At 38.6% G+C, this 21948-nt stretch overlaps 1 protein-coding gene across 11 annotated transcripts; it reads right to left on the bottom strand.

Moving 5' to 3' along the window:
- Window positions 1-2147: 2147 nt before the first annotated feature.
- LOC121593485 lies at window positions 2148-19931 on the bottom strand. Of its 11 annotated transcripts, none has more exons than XM_041915846.1 (7): window positions 19910-19931; window positions 8411-9109; window positions 5013-5708; window positions 4860-4937; window positions 2947-3084; window positions 2758-2854; window positions 2148-2652 (listed from the first exon to the last, which is right to left on the bottom strand). In XM_041915846.1, exons 2-7 carry the CDS (start codon window positions 8577-8579, stop codon window positions 2499-2501), a joined length of 1332 nt encoding a protein of 443 aa, XP_041771780.1. In that variant the 5' UTR covers window positions 8580-9109; window positions 19910-19931; the 3' UTR covers window positions 2148-2498. The 11 variants fall into 11 exon arrangements, with proteins under 11 accessions (XP_041771780.1, XP_041771776.1, XP_041771775.1 ...); XM_041915842.1 differs by lacking the exon at window positions 19910-19931 and adding an exon at window positions 10859-10961; XM_041915841.1 differs by lacking the exon at window positions 19910-19931 and adding an exon at window positions 10854-10953.
- Window positions 19932-21948: the final 2017 nt, after the last annotated feature.

Below are 21948 nucleotides of genomic sequence, written 5' to 3'. Positions count from 1 at the left end.
TTGAATAAAGCCTCGAAAGCCTATATAGGCCTGGAATGTCCGCGTAGGACGTTTACGCCAAATAGAAGAAGAATATTGGAAGAGCTAACGCAGAGCTAACATGCTCCTAGTTGATGTGTCCGCACAAATGAAACGTAAAACGATGTACGGCACAAACAGAACATGTATTTTAAACTATCTTTGGTTTATATTAGTTACACGGACACTGATACATTATAAATATAATCGCAAAATATTACACGCAATGCGGGGAGAGGACGACTGTTCCCTCTCGCGCCGCGATCCTCACTGAGGACGTCCCTGGATGACAGCCCTGCTGTCAACAGTGAGCCCTCAAGATGAGGCAACGGTCTGTCCACAACACTAGTCAAATATCGTTATAATTGTTTGGAAATTATCGTCCTTTATATTTGTTTTCCTTATTATTTCCTTACCTTTTGGCTATGTTTCATCTGCATTTTCAAAGTAGAAGATAGTAAAAGAGTTTTTAAGTCATATCTATTGCACCTTATGTCAAACGCATCTCCGATTCCTTGCATTCTATTTGTGCCACAATAGTCTCAATTCACCGATCTAAAGCGATAGATGTTCTAAAGTGGAAGTTCTCACACAGTGTTATTAGTTTACCAATCCTTCAACGACTGTTTAAACAAATCTCTTGATAAACGATTAGACATTAGTAAAACATTATTGTTACTTTGGTTGAAATGGTTCATGCTCTCATTGAATTTGGGTGTGGAACATCAGCAGTCAAAGCTACTACATCAACTTTTAACACAAACGATCGAATTACCAACGATTTACACAACAACAGAGGATTTTATGCGCTCCACGTCACGAGCACATTTAATTTAAATTGATTGTAATTACATAGCCGTTTTTGCGGTACAGTCGTCAACTGGTACTGGACTTAACAACGTGGGTTCAAGCCCCAAATGTACCGTGCCCCCATACGTAGGACTGACTATCCTGTTATGGGTAGTCAATAAGTCACTGTAAGCCAAGTCCACTGGTGATACAGGTTGTTGTACCAAAGAAGTAGAAGAGAAGTTAAAGTTAACCAAAGATTTACATATAAATCTCTCGTGGCGGTCCCGTTGGTACTGTCGTTAAATCGTACCACTCAATAACATTCCCGTCATGGGTTCTAGCCTAGGATGGATCGTCCCCTCGTAGCAAGGCCATCCGGCTGCGTGGTACTGGCATTATAATTACTGGCGAAAGCATATATAATAGGCCAGCATATGTCCGCGAAGGACGTTACACCAAATGCAAAAAAAAGAAACCAACGCAGATTAGCCTCTAAATCAGGGGTCTCCAAACTACGGTCCGCGGGCCGCATGCGGCCCTCAAAAGCCTTTAATGCGACCCGCGAGGACTGGGTTAAGTTTAAATTTCTTTTCTTTTATAACTGATTTTTTTTCTGAAAGATGACAATCAAGATTAAATAAAAGAAAGCTACAGAAATTTGACATATTTCATTAGTATTTTCTTATTCAAACGAGATTTGAACATCCACACATTCTAAAGGTAGCGTCAAAATGGCCCTCAACAAGGTTGATTGTGAAGCAATGCGGCCCGCGAACTGAAAAGTTTGGAGACCCCTGCTCTAAATAACAAAACTTTATTGTATACAACTAGTAAACTAATAAAACAACATAAACGATGATGATGATCAACGGCGACACTGAATGTCTTTTAAATACCATTTTTGAGAACAACAGCACATGCGACAAATAATGTTTAGCAATTAACTCCAATTTTTACTCGTTTTTAAGCTTAGTTTAACCTTAACATTGTAACATTGTCAACAATCATTCAATCACTTATACATTAGATGTAATATTGATGATGTTTTGGGAAATAGCAATATTCATGTGCTGACCAACCTTTAAAAAGAAACAGAACACAATTTTTAAAACACAAAATAGAGGATTGCGCAGGTTTTGGCTCTAAACCTTTATTTTGTTATAAATGTGACGCCATAACTGATAGTCAGTGAACTAGAGTGAGTCATCTCCCATCTCATTTCTAATTTTATGTTTTTCTTACAAAATCATTTTCTCCAATGTTAAGGAATATTTTAGATATAAAACTAAACATTTTTCAACTTTTTCTTTCCATCCATTTCATTGTATCGCGTAAAATATTGAAACAACCTTTCTTATCTTTATTGTTCACGTAACACTTAATGTAACAGTTAATTGTAAACATAAAAACAAACCATGATGTATCCGCACGACACAGTCACAAATAGAGAAAACAGAAGTGATCAACAAAAAATACGAAATAAAATTAAAAAAAAAACATTGTCTTAATGCTTCTTTCGTTTTTTTTTTCTTCGTTAAAAACACCATCAGGAAGGTTTCTGACAGACTTATTTAACCCACTTATTTTACCGCAAAGGACGTTTTTCTTTGTGGGGATTCGGAACCAATCTCTGCCTAATTCGTGCGTTGTCTTTGGTTTTTGGCTCGAAAATGACAGCCGTTCGTTGCTTATCGCCCAATGTTGATGGGTTCATCGGCCATACCCAGCTCTTCGGTAGCTGCTTTATTGCCTTTCCTTTTCTTTGAATACCACATGAACATCAAACCAGCGTAGATATTGGATAAAAATACGAACCAAGCCAGATAGAATCCGTACCCATAGCTGTTGTGAACAAACCACAAAGAAAGGTGTGAATTGATTAGGGAAAATTGTGAACCAAAATGCTACTTGGCGATAAGTGGGCAAATAACGGTCTCGCTTACTTACCTATATTTGGCACCTTTCGGGAAGGTATAGGATATGTTTTCCTTTTCGTACTCCACGGAAGCTACCAACACCTGAATAACGACAATGCTTGTCGCAGCTGCAAATAACGAAAGCAAAGGATATGATTAAACTCATACTACATACTCATAGCTAAGCGTTGCGGTTTACATTACAGTATTGTCAATGTACCTGATATGAAATGTATTCCACCGGCCAACCGTTTAAACATGTAGCGTGGATTTAAAAACGTGTAGATCGAAAAGATGAATCCCATCACCATCACAAAGACTGTAATGCAAGCAAACGATGCTTCGGTCCGGCTGTAGTCTGCGAAACGAAAAACAATATTTATTTTACCGACCAATAATTGCACTCGCTGGTGTATTCAATCCAGTTTACAAACTGGAGGTGGTTTCAACATTCACAAGAAACACTTATTAGGAAATAGGAATAGCAATAATGGTGTTACTACATATACTCATGCACCAATGACCAGTCGATACACGATACCATTGTTATTCTATTAAGGTAGGTTTGACTGCAAAATACGCGCGTAATCGTTGTATTATTGACAGTTTTGTACATCTATAAAAAAAATCTGTTACAAAATTAAACTTAATCATCAAAGAGCATAAAATTGCATTTGCATTTCAATTTTGAGTGAAGTGGATATTTTCTGTTAAAAAGATTTGACACGAAACCACCACAAGTTGTATTGTAAAGCAAGCGTACAATGAAGTTAAAACATTCTGTTTACCGCGCATCGAAGTATTTCGTTACACGATGTAGTGATAAAAATTTGAATTATGGACAAATCTCGATGCAACGATGCAGCACAATGTTTTAGTAACCCACGCACGCGGCGTGAAAACTCACTGACGAGACAGTCTGCAGACAAGTTTCCTTGTCCTCCTGCTCTTGTACTTTGGTTTTACGGTCGTTTTTTATGACTGGCAAGAGAAAATTAACAGCCAAAGCGAAATGCTTAACCTAGCATGAATTATGACGGCACACATGCAACGCTCCGGATATCCCCACTAGTGCAAGCTGCTGACAGAAACTGCAGAATCGTTTTATGCACTTTTTGTCTGTCAAACACACAGGTCTCGGTATATTATCTCATCGTTAACATACTACGCTTCTTCGTGTTTTCTGCGAGGTTTTAAAATGTGGTTTTTGAAGGCTTCTTAAGCCGCGTGTAGTCCCTGGAGCAATGCGATAAATAAAAGAGTATTGCTTGATCGTGTTGATTGCTTCAAATGCTACTTTATATATGATCACTGGGATACAAAACACTATCTACTATAACTATGCTCTAAGTTACATATGGGTATTTTACGCTACTCGAAACGAAAGCACATAATCAAACTACACTAATTAAACATCACAAACAGTAATATCACAAACAGATGAAGATCTACAGCATGGGCATATTGGTTGAACTTCGATTGTCTACCAACTATTGCATTGTTTTCCAATACAAAGGCATGCTTTTCAGTTGAACTGTCAACCTAAGTTTAATTAAAAAGCATGCCAACTAAAAAGCGTTCAACAATTGAATTTCAACTGTACTGTGAGAAAACTCTCCACAGCTAACTTAAATGTGCTTTCACAGGTGATATGGAAATAGAATGGTCATGTATTAAGCCATTTCCACACGTCTACTGTATGTTAGGTTCTGCTTAGTTTGATCGGTAAGCTTAAGTGCTGTAAATGGCGCTGTTCGTGTGTCTGTATGTGGCCGATGCGTACCTTCGGTTTCGAACTCAGGATTGTAGAAAGCTTCGTCTTTCTCTACAAAATGTGGATGATCATCACATTCGTCGGTGTGTTGATGTAAATAAATGCAGTTTAAGTTTTAATGGGAAGGAGGTGAATGTCGTTAATTGTAATTGTAATGTAGCAATGGGGTGTAGTGGGTAGTTATTTACGGGGTAGGATGCATTTTATATATATCATCGGTTCATTCGCAACAGCAAACCGCTTATCAAATGAAATGCTTGTGAAATTGTGCAATATTGCATTGCAGCTCCCGTGCTGTTAATTACAGGAATAAAACTTCCATACTCAAAATAAATCAAACTTCATCGTTTAGTACTCACCGAGCAGCTCGTCATCGATAGCAGGATCCTGGAGAATCTCGTCGTCCGATGGGAAAAGGTTGTGGAATTTACATTTTTCTGTAATAAAAACACGACAATCATAATTTAACATCTCAAATGTGCCTTAGCTTGTATCATTGTGGTCACACATACTGAACGGGGTGTACTCATATCCATTGCCAATGCGGCCTTTCTTGGGCGGAAGTGGCGGTCGTATGATATACTTGGTGCCATTTGGGCTGACGATGAATGGCGGGATGTTCATCGCTTTGGCGAAGCTCCAAAGTAAATAAATCACTCCCGGCCGGTGCTCCCAGTCGTCGAACAGGGCCTCGGACAGCGTGATAGGCATTAGAACGTTGATGTCCGTCGAGTTGATGGTGACTGTGGTCAGCACGGCGGCTACCGGCTCTTTGAGAGTCTCGCGCACCGAGTTTAAATCGGTCGGATCAAGCATCATCAGCGGTGGGTTTTTGAGCTTTTGAACAGCCACCGTGTCCTGCTGGCGCACCTTGCCCGTAATTTCGTGGAACAGACCCTTCAGCTCGTGGAATCGGTCCGCATCGTTCACGATCCACGACGCAAACAGTTGCCTCCGGAAGGTGTCGTCCACCTCGGTCAGGTTTTCCATTTTTAAATCGGCACTAAGGAAATCTTTGATGTATGGTTCTTTCGCAATAGTCGAACGCATCGTTGCAATGCGATTCTCGTTCACAAATGACAATGTCGTAAAGTTGCGTGTCGCATTCGACTGAGCCATCACGGCCGGAATGACACCGTAGCGGCATATCTTCCAAAGGCCCGAGTGTGATGTTTTGAAGTATCGTCGCGTTTCCGGTATGAAAATTCCTGCCAGGGAGAAACACAAGTTCAAACTTCAAATGATAATTATCATTAACGGTGGAAAGATCCCAGCGGTGTGAGGAGAGCGATTTGTGATGGACGAGAGTGAAGGTAAGCGAAGCATAAATGTGACAGCTGACCGAGACGACCGCCACGAGCTAGTCGCTCGCCGCTTAATCCTGACATATGGCTGTTTGTCTTCCGCGTTAATTACATTCGCTGAACGTTGCATCTACATATTCCGTTCGTACCGGCCAAAACAGGGCAGTCGAAAGTTTCTGCAGTTTAATCGCACTGCAAACAGGTCTTATTTTTAATCTGGCCAATTTACAAAATGTTCTCACCCAACGTAATGAGTATTGGCTAGCGAAACTTGAATACAACCTCGTCTCTTTTTTCCTACGATTTGATTTAGCTATAATATGAACAACAGCTAGCTTGCGGACAACTGTGTTGGTGCTCTACACCGAAATTTTGTACCACGGTAGCCACGCACAACGTTGTATGAACGAACAGTAGCGTTGCCACCTACCGTACCATTTCAGACGCAGTGAACTTTCCCTGTTGCTTGTGAAACGCAAAGTAAACATGTACCAAACAATTTTGTCCTATTCTCAGCACCTCGTCGGAAGCCCGTTCGATTCGATCGATTAAATTTCAGCAAAGACGGAGAGCCAATATTGATTTACTTCAATTATTAAATGTGCGCTTTTGTTTACAAAATCTTGATGCCCCGATTACAAAAAGTGGAAATTTGTTACGCTATGCAATTTTGAGATATTAAATTTTACTTAACAGTTTATCGAAGTGTAAGCATGAGTGCTTATAGTTTCGATCGTTTTATATTGAGTGAGTTATGATTCATTCATAGTGAATGGTTATATTATGATAGGTTAGAGGTCTCCATCGTACGGCTTGCGGGCTGCATGCAGCCTTCAATAATCAATAAAGTGGCCCGTGGAATGAACTTGCTTATTATTTTGAGTACTTCAATTAAAATTTCAATGCTAGATTTATTAAATTAAGTTTCAACAGAATAAATCTGAAGAAATTGGACATATATTCTTCTAGTATTCTCTTATCAAAATGAGATTTAAACAATCTCGCATTTGTGAAAAGTACCAAAAATTGACCCTCAAAAAGGGCCTTCAAAATTTGCGAAGCAATGCGGCACGCGAAGTAATAAGTTTGAAGATCCCTGCTCTAGGCAGTACAGGGTTTTCTTCTGTTCACAGTTTTCATGCATTTGCATTTGCATTTATGTACAATAAATGTGTTGTGCGAAATGAAAAAGTGCTGTAAAACTTTACACACATCATTATGCAAACTGATCACGCCTATTGATCTTCCCTACACAGCTTTCAAACACATCCAGTTTACTATCATTTCTGTACCATATTGCTTTCAGCTAACACATTCGCATACCCTATAACCATAAGGGCGAACATGTAATTATTCTGACCAAATATTGCAATCGTTCCGGAACCTGAATCTAAGCTGATACACATTTTGACATTTTACATTACAACAAGATGGATGCTTGAAATGATTGATGCAAAACGAAAAGCAAAGGCAAAGAAGTTATTCCTCATTTTTCGTTTATCATTATGATATGTTTCAAAGCGCATTATGAGCTGTCTGTGCAGAAGATTAAACGACCTTTTCGTGTTTTGTCAAGCTGTCGAAACAGCCACTGTAACACATGTTCAGCTCGCCGTTAAAATTATAAGCGTTGTTCTCTTTTTTGAACTCCATATGCATGACAAACCACACGTTTGCAGAATATTTGCCTACACATGCAAAGGATGCAATAACTCATTTTCAACACATCAACAAAGCTTTATTCATTATAACTAACAAGTTTTCTCTTTTGTAACACACGATCGTAATATAAGTTTTAGGTAAATTAAGTATATTATATGAAAAATAGGAACAATGTTTTATTAATACAATAATTTTAACAAAAGTAATATCTCAGCCAACGCAATGCATGTAGTCATTGAACTATATTAAATTTGTCCTTTACCGATATAACTCATTGTTCGTTACCTATACGAAAATAATTTTCGTTGGTCGATTCGCTTCCCAGTCTTTTCTACTTTCGAATGCCAAATCTCATCATTTCACTAGTTGGCAATCATTCAAAAAATGTTGGACTTTTGTTTCTACCACTCAGAGGAAACATGAAACCGCCATGAATTCTACGACAATGGCTACGAGACGGTTTACAATGTAACGTAAAAAAAAGTTCCTGTTAAGTAAAACTCTTCTGGTTGATTGTGCGGCACGAATACTATCTCCGATGGAGGTGCCTGGTGCCCCTGCACGCGTTTTCTTTCATTTCAAAACACCGCGTACCGTTGAATGAGCGGTGGGATCATTCGCTGTTGGAATTAATAAATTACAACACTAGTCAGTACAATACGGTTGTTGCGCTGATTACTCCATACCATGCCAGCAGAACTGGCCGTTCCCTCCGCGAGTTTCACTATGGAATCTGTATTCTTTATTTATAGAACCTCTATCTGGTTATCCTAGCGAGCCCGGCATTTTTGTTCAAATGTGTGTGCGTGTTAACATTATTTTCCCTCCTGATTTTAAACGATTTGTTACGATAAACCCGCCGAATGTATCAATGTTTACGTTCGCCTGGGTTTCGAATCGAATCGGGAAATAAGCAGGTAAGAAGTGCCCCACATGTTGCTTACCTTGGCCACCTGTTACGACGAACCAGTGATCGGTAGAAATGGCCACAATCCATATGACGGCTGCCACCCCGATAAGAATTGTGCAGCCAAGAAGAATACGCCGCTGACGGTAAAACTCCTCCATGAGCGGCTTGCGCTCTTCTTCTCGTGAAATCGAAGTAGTCGACATTATCGACCGTTGCTCGTTCTTCGCCCCTGTTGTTTTGAACTTTGTCGATCGCTGATCAGAACTATCAGCTCCCTACCACTGAGATCGGTACACTTTTGCTCACGGCTGTGTGACTTTTTCTTTTCGCTCGAAATGCACACACCTTGCTGTCGCCAATGGCAATTTTCACCCAATGCCTGCTGTATCTATTCTACTGCTCTGCTTTAATTTTACACATGCACTATTCTACGCTGGTTCGCACTGCACTCATCACCACCGCTGACTTTCGTGTTTCATTGTAAGAAACTTTTAGCTAACTCGAACACTTCACTACCACCATCGGTGCTACGTACAATATGACTCGACAAAAAAAAATCTCACACCATATCTACCGAGTAGTTCACATTTTCTTACACTACCAGTCCGGTACAGGGAAGCACTAGAGCATTGTCGATTTTTTATCTACTGCATCACTATGGTACGTACGATTGCTAAATTTCGTGAAAATTTCTCCCAATACATGCACATACGCTCGCTGTCACACGGACGATCTACGAGAAATGAACACTGCAGTTTTCACTAGATGTACAATTATTTTCTCCCGGGCAAATGAGCACACGAGCCGGGAAATGCGGGTTATTTTTTACACTTTTTTTCGTTCCTATTTGCTTCGGTAGAATGTCAACCGTGTCTGTTCGGCTGTGTACGGATGTCACTCATGAATGCCCCACCGCGTCGCACAATTGATCGCGATCGTGCACGCAATCATTTTGCACCTCGTCTCTCAAACGGTGGTTCGCACTGCAATCAATCCCGACCAAGGGATCCCGCATCGCATCGCTTTAAATTGGTTCTCGCTACACGATGGCTGTTGTATTTTCGGTCCATTTCTCACCGCGCTGTTGTTTGTTATCTTGCAGTGCGGGCGCGGATTACGGCTCGTCAATATTGCGTACGTTATGGGTACTTGCAGAAGGGACCGATCACCGGGGTAAAAATAAACTATGCGAGCCTCAGCCTCCCGAGGGCTGTGTTGACCGAGTCCTGTCAATCCTGGGAACTAACGGTACTACGAACCAGGTCGGGAAAGATCGGGAGAGATCGTGGCAAAATGTCGAACTTCCCGCTGTGCCGATAAAATATGAGCTTCGCTTTCGCGGCTCGGTTGTCGCGAACGACGAAGATAAATTCCCACAGCTGAAAACAGTTTACGCGAGAGCACGAGCCGCTATGCTCCAGCTTCTAACGCCACGCGACACAGCGCAAGAATAAGACGATTTTTTTTTCTTTTGAGAACACACCCGCAATGAAGGCTAACAGGGTCCGAAACAAGATGCTAGAAGCAGGAAGTTTAGACAGTGCATGAAATACCGCCACCATGAAACATTACACAGTGGGTAGCACCGATGAAAGGCAAAACCGATCGTGTCTCTAGGTGTACAGTTAAACAAACGAAAGAAACGCACACACTGTCAAAATGGGCCCCAAAATTCTCTGATGTTTGCCACCTTCCCTCTGCCAACGGTGCTTGAAATACGGGATTTGGGTGTTTAAAAATAATTCTCACTCCCCTGAGAAGAAAAAAGAAGGGAATGAACTTTTGTTTCTGGTCTTTCTCACACGCTGTTGACACACTGGCCACAAGGGACGAACGATGTACACCGATCGCCGAATCTACCATAAACGCATACACATGTTTTGTTGAAATTTGAATGACAAATTTTGACAAACCTTACCCAATATGATGTTTTGTGACTGGATGAGGTTTCGAAGTGAAAGCCGTCATCACAAAAATGCAGTATTGCATTTATTGCACTCTGTAGAATTGAGGCCGTGCTACTTAGCTGTTTAGATATACACTAGGCATTGTAATATTCTAAACAAACAAACACAGCTATAATGCATTTTGAATGGGTCAATCGAACGTTTTTTATGGGTCTCAGTAATCTGTTTTGATAGAATAATTTGTATTTTTTTTATGGATTCGCCATTTTTCAATAACATTTTTTAAGCAGAATTGTAGGAAAGATTAAGGAAACTGTTCGACACCTGCACCTATTTTTTGTATTTGATATCTAGCATCTCTTAACTGAAGTATCACTTCCTTTAACGTTTGTCGGTATGCTAATGTTTTCGTTTATAATGCCAATAATATGCCCACTAGCGCCCAATTTTCACGTAAATCACAGCCACTAAAGAAGATGCAATTCAAACACGAAAACGGTTCTAAAATCAATAGAACTTTTAACAGCAATGTTGAAAACACTAAATTATCACTTTTTCACGGATTCACACCATACGTGTACGAAACTGCTCATAATCCCATTGGACGGACTGCGTCGAACGCTGTTGCCCTCACGGTGGCCCAGATCGCAACTGAAAATAGCGTTCTACCCACGAACCCGGTACAGCGGTCAGATCGTAGTAACTCAAGCGCAGAAGACGGATTTTCTCGTGAAAGATAATCATCTACAAAGCCAACCGCTTACAGATGGGATGAAACCCGTCTATCGTGTTTCTCGTTTTCCATGCATGTGCAACTCATTTTTTTCTAATTCAAACCCGAACTCATGGTTACTCACCACTGCGAAACTGTGCTCACGAGTGGTGGAATGGTTTTTAAACATGCGTTCCTTTTCTAATTTCCCCTTCCTTGATTACTACCAAACAGTAATACTGTAACGACACATTAGCAACAACCTGCTACATGCTCTGATCTGCAACTGATAAATTATTGAGGATTGTTAACATTTGTCCCCAGCCGCCAGTCGCTAGAAAGTTTTGAATAGAGCATCTTAAGCTTCAACCAAACAATGAGAAACTCCAAAAACTCTAGTGTATAGTTACTCGCTCCAGCAAATTGTGCTCTCTTTGCTCCTGTTGGCGTCGTTCTCTGTTCCTTTTGCTGCTAGCCACAGTTAAGTCCCATGCTGGACGCATCTGGGTGAGATATGTGTGATCATCGGTCAGCGGCAGCCAAATTGGCCCCCTGGGAAAACAAATAGTGTGTTATGCCTTCTTTTTGCATCAGTATTATTTATAACTTCAAAGGAATTGGTATCAAAACGTTTTGTGTGCCGATGCTACTTATTCGATTGTTTTCGTACCGTTAGTTGTGTGTTGCCTAAAATCAACCGATTAATTTGTTTGTTTTACCGTGTGTGCTAACGATTTATCTTTGCTCATTTTTACGCATTGTTGAATATATGAGCAACGTATTAGCTATGCGAAATATTAACTGTGTAATTTCACTCACATTTCGAGAGTATAGAGTATCATTCAAAAAGAATGCAATTATTATATTTGATCTTAAACGCATTTTCAAATGTGTATCGCTCTTACTACTTTGTGGTAAAAATAAAGTCCTTCAAATACATTTTAAATATTTACTATAGCTTACAGTAGATGTTTTGTGGCCCACCATTTTTCTGTTGCATGTTTTCACACTCGGCTTGGCGTGTTGGATGTATGTTTTAAATACTCAATTACCGCCAGTACCGATCTGTCAGTAGACGTTTCTTTCAGCACACCATTGCTACCTATACCACTTTTCACAATGTCTTTCTTTTCGGCTTTCGCTTCCGAGGGCTTCTGCAGCCAACAGATGAGTAATTGGTCGCTTCGTTAAAGTTGATTAAAAATATATCGCTTCGATAATTGTTTGCATACGCTAATTTATCGGACCAAGAACGAAAGACATGCCGCAGGGAAAATCTTTGTTTACATATTTGTAAGATATCGTCCCGTTTTACACATACCATAGGTAGAAGCGGATTCGGAGCGTGTTAGAGAGCAGTAACAACTTGCAAAATAAAGAAGACGAAACAGTTTCGTTAAAAAGTGAGGTAATGCAATATATAACAAAATAACTACAACAAAAAATTGTAACGTCCTTTTAATATCGTCTGTGTCTTTACATTAAATCTCCTCTATGCGACTTTGCCTATGAACGACTAAATTTTAAAAAAAACCATTTAAAGCGTAAATGTAGACAAAAGTGAATGCAGACTGAGCAATCGTGATGTCAGTAATACAATGTGTTTGAACAAATCGCTGAGAAAATAAATCAGCGAATCAAACAAAATCAAACATACCTTCTTAAAGATTATGTTTAATATGTTTAATATGTTTATTGATTAATCCATCGGTATCTTGAAGATCCTACATGAATGTACTTAAATTAGTGCTTATAGACTATATACGATTATACAGAACAAACTCTAGGAGAGGGATTATTTTATTATAAACCATCAGCTTATAGTTTTAAAAGTCCTCTTATTCTTTGTACACAATTTACGTATTTTTTAAACTAAATACAAACTACAATATGCACAAAATCGCTGAACAAAATTCAATTGCTACATAGCGTTCTGCGACAACTAAACTTGATAGAATAGAATGTGGAAGGATAAACACTAATCAACAGTAACGTAAATAAATCATAACATTTAATTATCAACACAGATGCTGCAAAACTAAACGGCAGCAAAGAATCAAACATCACATTTGATAGACACATTTAGTGGACGGAGATTGCTGAAATGGTTTGCTCTACGATTTGGGTTTTGTTCAACCGAGATATTGAGACAATCAATCAACAAATAAACAATTCCCTCTGCCTTTACCACAACTGGCGCTTCATAATGGCAAAAACTCGGAAGTGGCTGAAGCCATTTGCAAAATAAACTACAACATCCACCCGTCGCTTTTTCTAAACGTAGAATGAGGCACATGGCAAACGAAAAGCAAAAATCATTCAACACAATACACACACAGTCGACAACCAAACAAATGCAAAAAAATGTTCTCACCACATGGTTTCGTCTATACGGCTCAACGGAAAGGTTAGTTCCGGGGTTGGAAATAAACTAAAATTAGAAAATCAAACATATGGTGATTTTTACCGGCTCGTTTGTGACAGTATTTTGATTTTTTTGCCAGTTTTCGCAAACAAAAAAGTAAATGATTTTTTTTGTTGCAGATGGTAGAAAAACATTCTTTTCTTGTGGTGACAATAATAGTGTACAGCTGTGTTTTTGGACTGCTGCAGCTGCTTGATAAGGGGCAATCTAAAAATTAACCCCAATTACAAGTGAAAGTTTATCGTCGACAGTCTTTCGCAAACCCTGAATGATAAGAAACCGCATATAAGACCAGAAAGCAAGTCTCTACATCTTACATATGCTACTATTAATCATCATCCTCAATTAACCCTTAATAACTCGTATACTTTTTTATGAGTTTGTGATGAGCATGTGGTTAGCTCGGAAAGAACAGTCTTTAGTTTGAGTGGTGTTTCATGATATTCGACTGTATTTTATTTTTATGTAAAATTAAATATCAAACTCAATAAATAAAATTAAAAACGATGTGTTTCATTCATTTTTTCGCTTCGTGTCCCTTATGTCTTGTTGTGTGGCTTATGTTATGTGGCTCCTCTAGCCACATTATCAAGCTTCATTTCCAATGCGTAAAATCGTATCTCAACTTTGTTGTTGGTATGCTGAATATCACAGAAAACATTCCACATAATATCGTTGGAGTTGACATTGAATACGATGCAACACGTAGTAGTAGTAGTAGTAGTTGTTGTAGCTTTATTGTTTTGTTCGTACATGAAATGTTATTACATTGTACAATTTTACAATGGGTCCGTATGGATACTCTCCTCATTGGTTTTCCTTATTTTTCTATTGGCTTTGCCAATTTGTATTTTTGATAATTATTTGCAAACCTGCAAATGCGGTGCAACACGTACCATTCTTTCATCACTCCCCAATTAAATAAAAAATCAATATTTATGCGTTGAAATAATGAAAGAAGAATGGGTCTTAAAATGAAATTTAATAACATACAAAAATATACAAAAACTACTACACATCACATACAAAGTTAAACGTTGTCATTGCAAACCCGTTCAAATACAGTCAAACCTAACAGGATGAAGTTGGATTGCCTGCGAACTATTGAGTTTGTGATTTTTAATTGGCACATTTATTCATTAGACCTCCATTTCATTTTCCACCTTCACATTTCTTTGTTTTTTTTTTTTAAAACAGGTTATTGAATACAAAGACATGCTTTTGAGTTGAAATTTCAATTGCCAAATATCGAGCGTTCCACTTAAACACATGCCAACTTAAAAGCGTTCAACAAATGAATTGATCGGGCATGTTGTTAAATACAGTAGGTGACCGCTGGAGTGATTCTCAGTTAAAGAACACTTAAACGCCAAAACATGAAACATCCAGAATCTCATGAAGAGAAATTTGTCACAATTGTGCATTTTTCACACAAATTTAAGGTCTTTTGCCCACGCTTGCTATTAATTTATGCCACACGAATTACTATACTTTATTTTATTTTATTTACTTATTTGCATAACTGCTGTCTGAATTGAATTTTTAACAACATACCTATTAACTAAACTTATTAAATATTTGCTCGGAGGATGAATCGGAAGGATGGTAAGGAGAGGTGATAGTCAAACAGGTGTGCGCAGGAATTAAACAATCCCACAGCACGTAATAAAGGGTCATTTAAACCGACTGAAGTGGGTCGATTTGGAACAAATAAAGGAGCACGAAGCCGCAAGGAACGAATTGGAACATAGAAATGCAGGGATGAATGAATGATTTGTGAATCCACAGCATGAGATATGAGCGAAGCAACAAACATTATTTGGGAAATGTGACGGCGTTTCTCCAATGAGTCCAGACCCAACAGATGGCATCTTTGCTCATAGTCCGGTAGGGTATCTGACGTGTAGCCGGGCATTTTGCTGACAATATACCGAGTAAATGATCTCTGCACTCTTTCTATGCGGTCAATCGATGTAAATGAGCTGGGGCACCAAACAACAACACAGTATTCTAAAATCGGTCTTACTGACGAACAATATAACGCTTTTAAACACATTTATCAACATAAATGAAAACAAGTTTGGTATATTTATTGCAGTCAACGCCAATCAAAACAATGAATCCATAAAAACGTCACTCCAGTTAGCGAACGTAGAAATCCTACTAAATCTGGTTTTTGATTGAATTAATTATGATTTAATTTAAAAATGTATCGGTCGATTTTATTGTATATCATAAAATGGGCCGTATATATATATATATGGTCACAAAAACGGTATTACTGTTTCAATGCAAAGTGCATCAAGGGGTTGTAACAAATAGCGCATAAAAGATCACATGTGTTAGAAAGAGATGTCTCATGAGATGTTTTACACATCGGGCTCGATTAATACTCATGATGCTTTTTTTTACTTGCACGGCCTTTCACTAATGTGCCAACACAATCTTCGTATCCATCCGACAGCTGGCATTTGGAAGCATCTCTATTAGTAGACGAAAAGAGAGAACGAATGCTGCGAGCCTTTCAATTCATAACGGCACACAGTAGCACAGAACACGAATCAAACGCGCGCTAATTGTGCTCTCAAGCACAGCTGCTGGAACGCTGCCACCAAATGCATCACTGCGCCCGAAGCACCGAGCTCCAATTGCCTAATGGTGCAAAAAGTACGCTCAGTGCATCCGATCCTCCACGACGATGACGAAATAGCGAATCATTCGGCACGATTTCGCGCGTGATGTGTCGCGTGCGATCAATCATCGCTGTCATGCTGATGTCATGCTGTTCATGAAAGATGCTGGCGCCAAATAGCGTTTACACACTGGCGCACGTGGGAATCTGGCGTCTTACACACTGTCCATTTGCGATCACTAAAGCAGGTTGAAAAAGTACGTAAATGTAAGATGTAAAAAAGGAGCAATCCTCGCACGCGTTTCACGAGGAATTGCACACTACGCACCAAATTAAAGATGTACGTTACATGCGTATACCGAATACGAAAAAAGAAGAACAAAAAACCTTTACAGACGGCGTTTTGAAGAATGTTACACCTACTTTAAACGGCTTCGGTAAGCCGAGGAATACAAATTTACTTTCAATAAACAAACACCTGCAACGGCAGGCGAGTTTTATTTGCTCCCTGAACAATTATATTGCTTGCTAAATGTGCGCCAACAGTGACGTACGCAGTAGGCAAATTCATTTTCATCATCAAATACGGTCCAAAACTGAAACATCTGGTGTTTAATCGAGTACAGTATTCCATTGTTTATGTTAACGTTCATTGTTGAACTGTGTCGATTAAGTAAGGTGTGACGTTTCTTGCCTTGAATTCTTGCTTTCCGCTGTCGCTGCATGAGATCAGCAAACGTTTTTGGGTGCATTTTTTTTTTATTGTAAGAACAATTTAATGAAGACAAATCTATTTTTTTTTTTAATCAAATGAATGACGTGTGGTTCGATAAAAACCTTAAAAGCAATATAATTCGATGTCAGGTTCCAGAATGTGTATCTCAGGAGAATTTGTCTTTTTGTCAGGTACATAGCAGTATAATCGGTATTCGCGTTTTGCTAAAACATATTGATTTCATTCCATTGGAATTACTTTAAAGCTGAAACATTTATCAGTCGATATAAAACTGAAACTATTTATAGAATTACTAGCATCACAATTTTGATGTACGATGAAATGTACTAGCATCCACTGTCTTTTGCGTCCTTCCTGTGAGTTTTGCGTTGGCCACGTCAATATGAGCGAACAAACAAAGACACAGCGAGCATCTAAGAACCGCCGTACTGATGCTGTTGACATAGAATCGGAACAAAATAGAATCTTTTGTTTGCATTGCATTGGATTTCAATGAGTATCTGTTGCCGAACGAGGGTAAATATTGGCATAGGAAGAATTTCCCTCGCAGAAATTGTAAGCTAAAAACCGTTTACATTTAATATCGTGTAGCGCATTTCCTCATATAATTTATAATGTTGGTTGACTAAGAAACCAATAATTTATTTATAAAGAAATACTATTATTTATTATCTGTCAGTTTGCTTATAGACCCACACAAATGGATAACACGGAGCAAGACTCTAAACCGATGACATCCGTTGTTCCGAATATAATTAGAATAAGAAATTCTCTTACAGAGTTTTTAAACTCTTTTGCATGATCAATCAGGGTCGTTCGATGTAACTGTGATGATTCTATTGCTTTCAATGGTTCATAGTATGACTTTGTCATTCCTAGGTCATTCCTTTGTCATTTGTAACATAACAAGTAATCTGAGTTTCGTGGATCCAAGGCTCTTTGTATCTCTTTTTTTTTTTTAAATCGAACCGAGAAAATAATAGAAAACCTCTCAGTACGTTTCTTAAGTAGATTTCATGATAGATCCTTTAGCATACAACAATTAAAGTGCAGTTGTTCATGTAGCTTCGTTGTTGCATTATAGTTCGATTCAGCAAGAATCATACTCCAATATCCTTGTAAATTCGTTCCTTTCTGGCCAAAGTGGATCTGTTTGCTATTGCTGCAAGGGATCGTATTTAAACATCAAATTATATGCACACTTGTTAGCAGCTCTGCATTACAATCGTCTGGACGAAAACAGGAAGTTTTAATAATTTACATCCTACTATCTTTGAAACGGCACCAATGTAAACCTTATCTTGATGCATGGGCTTATTGATGCATCAAAGAGTTTATGTCGTCTTTAATTTCGTTTTAATAAGTGCTGTTAAAAGTGTGATAGTGTTGTAAACGACTTTGGCAAAGTGCACCATTAACAAAAAAAAATCATTGCTACCCTACTAAGTTGTCAATAGATAAATTCAAACAGGCGCAAGGTCTCAACATTGCTCATGAGATTCATCTTATTAATGTGTATATAAAATTTTTATTGTATTATTATATTTAGTTTCACGCTGCTGAATAGTAAGGAATAGTCCTTGCTACAGAGGACAACCTGTACCAGGCTTGAATCCACCTCTGGCATGTTGCTAAGTCGTACGTATGGACGACTATACCACGAGACCGTCCCACTCATTATTGTATTACATATTTTTACATACGATAGAATATAATAATATATAGGAAAAATAACATCGTCAAAAATGAATCTGGATTCCGAAACTAAACAAAATCAATAATACGTAAAATGTCAACATTATATGACGCGATTCATACCATACCCCAGCGATTTCAATTTATAAAACCACAAAAAAACAAGACAATCTTGCTCCCATTCTTCACGCGAAGCGTTCTGGCGTCATCTGTCATTCCAATTAAATTACAATGGACGCCTTAACCACTCAGCGTGTCCAGCATCTGCTGCAGCAATCGGTATCATCCTACCTTTACTGTCCTACTGACATCAATCATCGTGCCATCGCACATTGTTGTGCAAAGTTGGGTTCCTTTTCGTTATTTCTGAACCGTTTACATTATCTTACTATTTCCGATCCAGAACCAAACTGGGTCACGGAAAGAAATTTCTGCATTTTTGTTACCGGGTTCGCATGGAATACATGCGGTGGTCATCGTTGCTTATCCGTTGGATAATACAAGTCTTCAGAATTGCAGCCTAAAAATTCGTTCATAATGCGTGTTGTGTGTGTTGTTTGTTTTAAATATTTATAGTGCATTTTAACACTTCTTTTCGCAAAATGTGTTGCTAGCTTGTTTGGTTTTATTAAACCCAAAGAATAAATCTCAGATCAGTTTAATTTAGTCTGATTAGGTGAGACTAGTTTTACTACACAAAACTAACTAATTCCAAAACTACTCTTCGTTAACAATATTCAGACAAATACTTTGGCGCATTACATTGAGCCTACATATACCACTTAACCTTTTAACTAACGATTCTTCATATTTCACTACCGTGTAGCGCGTACTCACTCTCACAAACTGTTTGGACGGTTGTCAAGCATGGTTGCCATGGCAAGGTTTAAATATTCAAACAGCCACTTGTTGTTTCAAAGAGATGAATAATTAATTCGTTAAACAAGTGCAGGGTAGGAAAAACGATACAAATCGCATATAAACGGATTCAAATTGTGTTAAAATAAACGATTTGTAAATGGATTTCTTTTTTTAGCATTTTTCGAATCCGTTTCCAGCTAAAAGATGATCACATCATTACACTTACACTCTAATCACACGTTAACTATAGACATTCAAATGCTACCACGCTTCAAATCTTTTTCCGGATAGCTTTCACACAATCCAAGCGAACGCTATCATTTTGCTACACCAAATTGCCTAAAGCAGATAACAAAACACACTTCAACCGAAAATAATGTCTCTCATGACTAGGAGCAGCCTTTTTGTTTACAATCTCATCGTTGAAAGACAGGGTATACACATTCCCTCGCTCGCTACTCGTGCAATTTTTTTACTCTAGATAAAAAAAAACTGGCCACAGGCAATCCGAACGAACTTCACTCGGGCAACAAAAGCTATGTTTAACCTTGATTTGAAAACTTACTTTGAGATGTACACTCAGTGAGCTCTTGGGATCTACTAGTGACTATATACTCATTTTAGGCAAGCGGATCCTGCTTGTTGATATCTTCCTTACGTTTGCTTATCAGCTGAGCATGCGTAGCGCAGAACACGAATGACTACAGAGCGTTACAAAATGTATCGTCGTTATATTTACCCGCATATTTCTTTTTTTATAATACCCATGCATTTTTATTTTTCTTTGTTTAATTCTTCATACTTTTAGTTTATTTCTATTTATTTCAAACTGATACAATCACTTACATTTTTCATATTCTAGCGTTTAGTTCCAAAAGAAAGGCATAAGTTCTAAACATCTTTACGGTTTCGAGATTAAAATCAAATGGGGCCAAAAGATGGTCACTAATTTTTAGATTTCTTCAATGTTTGTTTGTATAAAATCGCGATTTGTATAAATAAAATTGCGATGTAAATCTAATTTTTGCTATGTATTTTTTTTTCTCAATTGAACTGTTATATCTTAATTAGGCCATACGGCCCGTTGAAGATTAAATAAATAATAATAATAATAATAATAATAATAATTGAATTGACTTGACAATTCATTTAAAAATTTAGTGCATTAATTTCAATACATCAATTTATCTCTCTTTTTCGTTGGCCTGCTCACTACAAGACACCTCGTCGTAACATGGCCCGGTCAACAATTAATATACATGAAGCTTAGGCCCTGGCTGAACCCTCCCATCCACGTAAACACCCGATCTGCGACAGGTCTCGCTTCACCTGATCAAGCCTTCGAGTTGGCTGTGATCTTCCGCGCCTCATGTTGCACTAAGGGTCGCTGACGTTCTTCTAGGTGGGTCATGAGTCTGGCAACCACATAACATGCCCTAGCCATCGTATCCTGCCAACCTTCGCCATTATAAGGCTGCTCGGTTCGCCGTACAGCTTAGCAAGCTTATGGTTCATCCTTCTCCTACACACTACATGCTCGAAAACACCTCCAAAAATGATCCGGCAGATACGTCGGCAAACACGTCCAGAGCGTTTGCTTCCTCCGCTCGGATGGCCCAATACTCGTGTCCATAGAGGACTACCGGGAGGATCAATGTATAATGTATTCTGGATCTCAGCAGATGGAGAAGGCCATAGTATGCACAATACCCCTACTCAATGCGTCTCCGGATTTCGCTGCTATTGTAGTTGTCCAAAGTAACGACCGTCCCGAGATAGCAGAAATCCTTTACTACCTCGAGATTGTTGGCATCAACTAATACATTGCTTCCCAGTTGGACTGAGCCTCCGACAAGCAGGTATTTTGTCTTCGTTACATCAATCTTCGTATTCGATTCTCAATCAAATTCTTGCTGCTTCGCGTTTGAGTCCAATGCTGCCACCAGAGACCGATAGAAGATCTTGTCACGGATGTCGTTGTCTAGTCCCGCACTTCGAATAACACCCCCCAGAGCAATGGTGAAAAGCTGGCATATTATTTTATACAACTTAAATAATATGACCAGCAAAGTTATTGTATAAGGTTGTCTCTTCAAATTTATGAATAATTATTATAATGTGAAATGGTAAAAACAAAGGCTCTTTACACGTTACATCGAACGCTTAGTTACACAGATAGGCTTTACATGCACATACCATTATAATTCAGCGTGTAAAGCGTTCGCGATCGAATATACGAGCAGCACTACTCGGGCTAAAGTATAAACACAAGTGTAAAGTATTCATTCGTTTACTACGATGAGAAAGTTTGAAGTTTCTAAATATCAAATTTCAAAACAATTACATTTGTAAGCAAATGAAGGTAGGATACAAGTTTACATTGCTCGATATTCAATGTGACGGCTATGTTGGGTATAACAAACTGGCGGTGTTGGATGTTTTAGGCTACAGGTGATGATTTACTAGATTTGCTAGATGTATGATGTAATGCACGGACGACCGGGATCATCGTTTAATTGCCGATATTTTCAACTGGGATAGTTGGGATGGATGCTGTGTTATCGCAATGGTGATGTTTTTTTTTTAATTTACATGGAGGATTAA

Source organism: Anopheles merus, chromosome 2L (assembly GCF_017562075.2).
Source record: "Anopheles merus strain MAF chromosome 2L, AmerM5.1, whole genome shotgun sequence".
In the NCBI taxonomy this organism is placed as follows: Eukaryota; Metazoa; Arthropoda; class Insecta; order Diptera; family Culicidae; genus Anopheles; species Anopheles merus.
The sequence above is the reverse complement of the archived record's forward strand: the minus strand, read 5'-3'. Positions and strand labels throughout refer to the sequence as shown.